The sequence below is a fragment of the Saccopteryx leptura genome, chromosome 1 (assembly GCF_036850995.1).
Source record: "Saccopteryx leptura isolate mSacLep1 chromosome 1, mSacLep1_pri_phased_curated, whole genome shotgun sequence".
Lineage (NCBI taxonomy): Eukaryota > Metazoa > Chordata > Mammalia > Chiroptera > Emballonuridae > Saccopteryx > Saccopteryx leptura.
This window is the reverse complement of record NC_089503.1, coordinates 55,567,637-55,576,250: the sequence shown is the minus strand read 5'-3', so window position 1 is coordinate 55,576,250 and position 8,614 is coordinate 55,567,637. Positions and strand designations below refer to the sequence as shown.

Here is an 8,614-nt window from a genome sequence, read left to right as displayed (position 1 = left end):
CATCTGACTAAGACATAATGAAGGTTGTTCACTATTTCAAAGTTTTAATTTACTAAACATTTTTCATTGTTTAATAGATATTCATTCAAATCATATGATAAACAGTTATTCAACCTTATATCCTATATTATTCAGAACAGTCATGGTCAAACAGAGCATCCGTGGGCATATGGATTATTAGCAAGCTCTTTGTTTCATGAAGCATTCTTTTTCTGTTAGGACAATGCTCATACATGTTATAAATGTGACTTGAATTTTTCCTTATAATTTTCTGAAGAAGAGTTTCAGAATTTTACCTTGTATCTGCTTGGTTTTCACCACATACACAATGGGATTCATCACAGGAGGAATGAGAAAATGAATGTTCGCTATCATCACATAAATGTATGAAGGAAGTTTGGGGCCAAAGCGGTGCAGTATAGAAAGGCAGATCATAGGTGTGAAGAACAGGATCACAGCACAGAGGTGGGAAACACAAGTGTTAAGAGCCTTAAGGCGGCCACCATGGGATGCAAAGCTTAGTACAGTTTTCAATATCAGAATATATGAAAAAAGAATGAGGAGAAAATCAAGCCCCAGAGTGGAGAGCAACACAAATAGTCCAAAGATACTATTGATCCTGGTGTTGGAGCAGGAGAGCTTTAAGATATCAGGATGCAGGCAGTAGGAATGAGAAAGTACATTGGAATGACAGAAGCACAGTCTCCTCAAAAGGATAGGAAGGGGTACCTGTATAGTCAAAGTTCGTACTACAATGGCCAAACCTATCTTGGCAATTACACGATTGGTAAGGATGGAGGAATAGTGCAACGGATAAGAAATAGCCACATAGCGGTCAAAAGCCATTGCCAGTATGACAGCTGACTCAAAATCCTGAAACGTGTGGATAAAAAACATTTGCGTAAAGCAAGCAGAGAAGGTGATCTCACAAGCATCCAGCCAGAAGATCCTCAGCATTGTGGGGAAGGTGAAGAGGGATAGACCCAGGTCAGAGGCAGCTAGCATGGACAAGAAGAAGTACATAGGCACATGGAGGTTTTGCTCTTGCCAGATAACAGTCATGACAGTCACATTGCCCACCAAGGTAATGAAGAACATGGCAGAGAAGGGTATGGAGATCCAGATGTGCGCAGCCTCCAGCCCAGGTATGCCTGTCACCAGGAAGGTGGTGAATATGGAGTTTGTGCTGTTGACATCATGCATGCTGCCAGGGAAGCACACCTTTTCTAAAATGAAATTCACTGTTCCAAAAGCAAAGATTAAAATATAACTATATTTTTCATACTTTGAGGGCATATACCTTAGGATAAATAATTACTACTTTATGAGCATTTTAATTTGATACTTATCCTATTTGTTAATATTCTTGTAAAATATGAGTGTAAACTAAAAAACACCTACTCTGTTGGCAAAATTCTCCAGATATACTAACTACAGGGGGTCCTCGGGTTACAACAGTCTCAACATTCGATGTTTCGAGTTGACGACATTTACTCTCATAAAGATTTTAAAAAATTAAGACGTGAGTGTTTTGGCTTACACCATTAGCATCCTACTTACAGACCATGTGGGTGAACAAGTTCAGCTGTGAGCGGCAGAAGAATATGCTGTGAAAAAGCATATGAGCCTGACCAGGTGGTGGCGCAGTGAATAGAGCGTCGGACTGGGATGCAGAAGGACCCAGGTTTGAGACCCTGAGGTTGCCAACTTGAGCGCGGGCTCATCTGGCTTGAGCCAAAAAAAAAAAAAAAAAAAAAAAAAAAAGCTCACCAGCTTGGACCCAAGGTCGCTGGCTCGAGCAAGGGGTTACTCGAAGGATAAACATTCTGCTGAAGGCCCCGCGGTCAAGGCACATATGAGAAAGCAATCAATGAACAACTAAGGAGTCCCAACGAAAAACTGATGATTGATGCTTCTCATCTCTCTCTGTTCCTGTCTGACTGTCCCTATCTATCCCTCTCTCTGACTCTCTCTCCGTCCCTGTAAAAAAAATAATAAATAAAAATTTTTTAAAAATTAAAAAAAAAAAAAGCATAGGAGTGAGGGAGTTGGCGTTCCCCAGTAAGCTTACCTGGGCCATTCTGGACTGTTAAAAGTGCAAGTGTACCGTTTGTGTTAGGCTATGATGTGTTTCAATTTATATCAAAATTCAGGTTACATTACTGTGGTGGAACAAAATTGTGTGTAACCTGAGGACTTCCTATAATTGAAAGGAAAAAGAAGTCTCCACTTATGAGTTTGACTATTTTAGATTCGTCATGTAAGTTGTATCAGGCAGTAGTTGTACTTCCGCATCTATTTATTTTACCTAGACTAGTGATCTCCAGGTTTATCCATGTTGTTGTAAATAATAGGATTTTCCTTTTTCTTTTTATGCTGAATATATGCATATGCCACATTTTCTTTATCCATTAACCTATCAAAGGACACTTAGATTATAATTTACCTAAGTCATACAATTGACATAATGGTATTTTACTTTAATTACTGAAATCCTCAATAAAATAATGTAGATTCACATCTCAGCTTATCATTAGAACAGCACATTATTCTGTGAAATTTCTCATCCTTGGTCAACAATAATACAGGTTAGGCCAGTAATTAATAGCATGCTTTGATTTTTTTTGTATGTGTGCCAAAAAGATGAATATAGAAATTTAAAATAATACTTTAGAAAATTTTATATACACTTGATGTAATTCTGCTTTTATTTTTTAATAGTAAAATTTTGGCTCCATATTTTGGGTGCATTTTTATTATTTTGTATCACTTTATTTTTACTTATGCTTTATAATGAAACTTAACAGACATTACATACAACCTCTTCATATCACTGCTAAGTCATCCTCACTAATAATAACTTTTGTATAAACTAATCATTATTTCACACCATCCTCACTTCCTAATGTTGTTATTTTTTTATTTGTGATCATTATGAAATATATATGCACTTCAAAATATTCATTGCCCTCATGAGACATACAGATTGTAACTGTGATAGCCCAAGTATTTTTGAGGTTATTTAATTAAAATTTCATTTGAATCCAATTCTTGATAATGAAAAAATAATAGAGAAAACAATAAAAATATAAATTACTTCCTCCAAGTCTCATCCTACTTACCATCTTATTAAAGAAGAGAAGTATAGGATCCTGCCGACTGCTTTTGGCTTTGATTTGGAATACTATTTAATCTGTCAAAACCTTAATTTGGGTCATTTTGGGTGAAACTTTCAGAAGTAATCAAAGTGATTAATTAATATCCTGCATGCTATCTAATCTAAAAAAATGAGAACTAAAATTAAAATTTGTTTCAGCAGCTTTATACCTATTCTTTTAAATTTAGAATTATGCTGGAACTGGGATGAGGGAAAAGTATATATAAACTCACTCTCATTTCAAGAGAGCACATTCTGCTTCCTCTCACCAACGGGCCTCTTAGAGTTAAGTGTCTGCTGCCAGAATCCTTTCCAGTGCTCTTTCTCATTCATAGTTCTTTGGCATTTTTAGACTATATATTCTCTGGTCTCAATCAATGTTCATATTCAAGGATGAGGTTAAACCTCATTTTCAGTGTTCTTTTAGCCATAGAGAGTTCTCCACTTATTTGATTCAGGAATACTTTAAGACCATTTTCTCTGTGTAGTTCAGTGCCATTGTCAAAACATCTCCGATTTAAAAAATAAAATTAAGCCTACTTTACCAGAAAGAAATATTCTCCAGACCTTGTGATTCCTTGGATGACAGGAGACCATTTCTCTATTCACTATTTTTTCCCAAGTCTCTAAAATTTGTTCTATTTCAAACTCAACTCAGGTAAACCTTATTTTTACTCTCACCTGGCATTTTAAGGCAGTATAGTTTGCTAAAGTCCTGAAAAATCATGTTCCTCATCCATGTCCAAGATCAAAAATGTCTGTGACCTGATTTGAGTTGCTTTATCATTCTTGCACCTCTCCCCTGAAAATAAAGAGTCTCCTGAGACTCCACTTCTGCTTGACCTGAGAGTTCTCATTAATCCTTTTTACTTCCTAGGAATTGCTCCAAAAACAGCTCAAGTTCTAGGGACTTCTTTGCATCATATACATTCAAAATCAAACCAATCAACACAGAATTTTGTAATAGTGTTGTCATAAACTCAATTCTGTCCAAAGTCAATTTAAAAATTATTTATATACATGTTGATATCATTTATATTTTTTTTTATATATTTTGGGGAGTCTAAAAAGTTTATTTCACAAAGACTTCTTATTAAATTTTAATATAACTTTGATTTATGTATGTTTCAGATGTGAAACACTATTCAGTGTATGTAGAAATTACCTTAGTATTCAGAAATGATGAACTACATTTGGTTTCTGCCATCACTCTTCATCTGCCCAACATATCACTACCATACACAAACACATACATATATGGCAATAGCCCATTTTTTTCTTCCCCCAGGCGTTGGCAACCGCCATTTTATCCTCTGTTTTGAGTCTGGCTATTTTAGATACTTATATAAGTAGACTCATACAATCCTTTTTATTCTATGACTGGAATATTTCATTCAACACAATATTTTTCAGGTTCATCCATTTTGTAGCAAATGGCAGAATTTCCTTCTTTTTAAAGGCTGAATAATGTATGTACCACATATTCTTTATCTGTTTATGTGTCAATGACATTTAGTTTGTTTCAGTGTCCTGGTTATTGGAAATAATACTGTAATAAACGTGAGAAGACAAGTATCTCTATTTTTTTCAATTCAAAACATGAGAGGGTATATATAGCTACAATCCTATCTTTAATGTTCAAATAATTTGAAGGTGTTGACTTTTGCTTCTGAAAAATTGAACAACTAAAAGTAAAAAAAGTGACAAACTTAATTATACCTTAATTTAAAAATTATAAAAAAACTTCCAGGAATTTTTACCTTTAAACAATCTTTGAGACTTCCCAGAAGTCCACTAAAAAATCACAATGATTTGTTCTTTCATATTATAAAAAGAGAGGCTCTAGAAATATTTAAGTTTATTTGGTATGTTACTATTAATGCATTTAAGGGGAAGAACAGTCAAATTAAAAGAGATGCTCTACTTTCCTTAAGTTAAATGTTGTTCATGTAAAAATCTAAAAAGTTTATTCTTTGTATAAATATATGGTAGTTTTTAGAGATTTGTTAATGCACTAGCTCTGCTGATTATATTCCTCTTTATGATTTGTTTTTAACTTTTATTTTAAATTTTTTAATTTTTACTGACTTTATTGGGTGACATTGGTTAATAAAATTATATCAAGTTTCAAGTGTATAATTTTATAATACATCATCTGTATATTACATTCTGTGTTCACCAACCTGAGTTAAATCTCCCTTTATCGCCGTTTAGCCTCCCTTTACCACCTACCACCTTTCCATTTTGTAATTCTCTTACTATTGACTGTGTCTATGAGGTTTTTCTTTTCTCTGCTTAATCTCTTCATCTGAGTCTGAGCATGTTTTGCTTGATAGACTAAAAAACAAGATAGTGTTGTCACTAATAATTTTAATTCTTTCAAAAATTTTATTTGCTCATAAATTCATTTTTTTATTTTGAAAATGATATATTTTATATCAACAGTTTTCAATTGGACATTTAATTAAAATACAAGTAATAAGTACCGGTAAAGATATACTGACTCTCTTACCTTGATAGTTGTGATATGTTTTTGACATATTCTTGTTATATACTGTGTAAATTCAGTGTATATTAGCTCAAATTTATAGCTCAATATTTATTTCTCTATAAAGATTGAATTCACCCATTTTTATAAATGAGATGATGTTCACTGTCTTTGAAAATAAGCATAATCATGTTTCTAGATCTTTTGTCTAAACATGTTTTAAAAAAACATGTTTTGTGTGACACAGAAACTGCCAACTTTCCTTGTCAATTATTTTGTTCTTTTATCGAATTCTTCACTTTTGAAAATTATCAGTAATAAAATAACCATAGCCATTTTAAATATTTTTTTATTTAGAAATAGATTTTGCTGTTATCTTAATCTGACATTTCCATAGAGATTTACAATCAGCTACAGGACAGATGCTTTGCCTTGAACAACAACAACAAAAGACTACTTACAAAAAGGCTCTTCAGAACCCAGAACCCCCAGGAATAAGAACTGTGCAAGTATTTAGCATCACTTACACAAATTTGAGATCCTATCAGTGAACTGAATAATGATTTCCAGAACTCTTGTAGAGCAGATGGGGTTATGAGATTTCTAGTCCAAGATCTAGCAGAACAATAAATAATTATATAAGATAAATAAACTGATGAAGAATGATTTGTGTAGATTTATCTTCAAATACTATTGATTTATTAGTGCTTTATATTCTGGATATGTAATGATTTATTTTTCTCTGTTCTTAAGCCATCTATAAACCACAGTAATTTAAAAAACTCTTTTTTATAAGCCAAAACAAATCGTTTGTAAATAATATTGTATTTTCCAAACCTGATTCTTCCAATTTTGAAAACTCTTATTAAGTATTCTTATTTTCACGGCTATAGAGTTATATTGCTATATGCTTCCTGGCAATCGTCAACAGTTTGCCACAAATAAACATAAAAATTCTTACAGGTTTTGACATTTCTTATGTTGACAATCTGTATGTAAGAAAAATAATCATTTAAAATCAAACTTAAGGGTTTAGGCAAAAAATACGAAATTGACCTTGATTAAGAACTGTTCTGTTAGTATTTTAAGATTTGCTGATATGTAATATCACCCCTGTTTTAAAAATGGTAGATATCTTAATATTCCTGATCTGAGTTCTCTTTAAAGTCAATATCATTTTGTAGATGTGTTCCTTTACATGAGAAACATATTTGCCTTTTCCCAACAGTTGCTTCTTTAGAATTATCCTTAAATTCCAATTTATTAGTGAAGCCTTCCCCAATATTTCCATTAAAATATATAGATTAATACACATATAGACATATGTATATTAATACATATTTATTAATATGTATATTTGTATATATAATATGTCTATATGTATATATATATAAATTAGGGTATAGCTGATTTTTAAAACATAATTGAAGGGCAGAAAATATGGGAAAAACCAAAAACAAGAGGCTGGTGTGTTTCAAAAGGAAATTTTATTTTCAAAATCACTTGGGGTCAAGTAGACTGAGACCAAAGGGTGTCAGTCCTGAGCTGGAGGAGGGGGCATTAAATATAAGAAATTTGCTGGTATGGGGTTCATGCACCTGGGCAAGCTTAGATTAGCATATCAGGGTTCTTGTAGCCTTGGTTACTGATTTAAGGAGGGGAATTCTGCTGCAGAGACACAAATTCTTTGATGTAGCACAGACTTGGTGTCCTTGGTAAATCCTGAAGACAGCCAACAGGTCAGTCTCCCAGGAACAGCTGGGGGCCTGAGTCTGTGAGCCTTCTTTCACAAACACCTATTGTGATTTAAAGCTCCCTTAATGGTCAAGTTCCTTCCCAATGCAAGCTTTTCCAGATATTTTTGTGAAGGTAAACTTTTGCTACATTTTAAAGTGAAGGCTAGGCAGTTGTTAGGAGAGAAAATAACAAGCAAATTAACTCTATCTTTACAAAATGATTGGGTGAAGGGAATATGAGTTTTACAGGGGCTTATTTAACCCTAACAATAATAATTTTTTTCTATAATGCTGTTTTATTTCTGATTCATGTTCAAATCTACAATGTTTAAAATCACACCTGACACAAACAAGAGTGTCATTAAAAAGTGCATAAATGATACAAGGTGGAATAACATAGCATAGTGTAACATAAGCATAACACAGCATAATATAAACATAACATAGCATAGCATAACTGAAAGGTTGAAGCTGGGGTGGCCAGTCTACTGGAGAAGCGGAAAGCCTATTGTCAGTCTCTCTTGGCAACTGTCAGGTTGGTATAACCTCCGACTAAGTCAGACCTGGAGACAGCTCCAGGTCCGGACTGCCTTATCCCATGTAAGATAGCTGACAGACTAAACCCCTTCCCTGGTCTATGAGTTGGCACTGGGGAGAGGTGAACTGAAAACACAAAGGTCGTATGTTCCAAAAGGATTGTGTATTTAAAACACCTGGGTGCACATGTACCAAGACGGGACATAGTCGCGTCGGCAATGGGGAGGGTTTTTATAGTTTAGTCAGGGGTCTTGGAAAAAGCTGCTGAAGTCATTCCTTGTACCTCAATAGGTACAAGGAATATTTTTTCACATGTGGATTGGAAAGGTGCCACAGTTTCTCCAAATTGTTTATCTCCAGGCTCAACTGTCTAAAGGAGGCCTGTGCTAGATCAAAATGTCCAGGGCCAGCTGGGCCAATGGAGGCTTCAAGCAAGCCAGTCACCCCTCCTCCCACTGGTTTGCAGTGTCTCTGAGTCTGTAGCTAGGCTTTTACAAACAACTATTGTGATTTAAACTCCCCTAATTGTCAGGTCCTTTTCTAATGTAAGTTTTCCCTGATATTTCTGTATAGATAAACTTTTTGCTACATTTTAAAGAGAAGGCAAGGAAGTCATTAAGGGGAGAATTGCAAGTCAATTAAATACAACCTCACATTGGGGGCTCTGAATTTAAAGGCCCCCTGAACCCAAACCTT

General features: G+C 34.2%; 1 protein-coding gene across 1 annotated transcript; it reads right to left on the bottom strand.

The window, feature by feature from the left end:
- Window positions 1–261: 261 nt before the first annotated feature.
- On the bottom strand, window positions 262–3,859 carry LOC136388833 (olfactory receptor 51G2-like). The gene is made up of 2 exons (XM_066360641.1): window positions 3,839–3,859; window positions 262–1,241 (listed from the first exon to the last, which is right to left on the bottom strand). The coding sequence occupies exons 1-2, from the start codon at window positions 3,843–3,845 to the stop codon at window positions 262–264; spliced, it is 987 nt and encodes a 328-aa protein (XP_066216738.1). The 5' UTR covers window positions 3,846–3,859.
- Window positions 3,860–8,614: the final 4,755 nt, after the last annotated feature.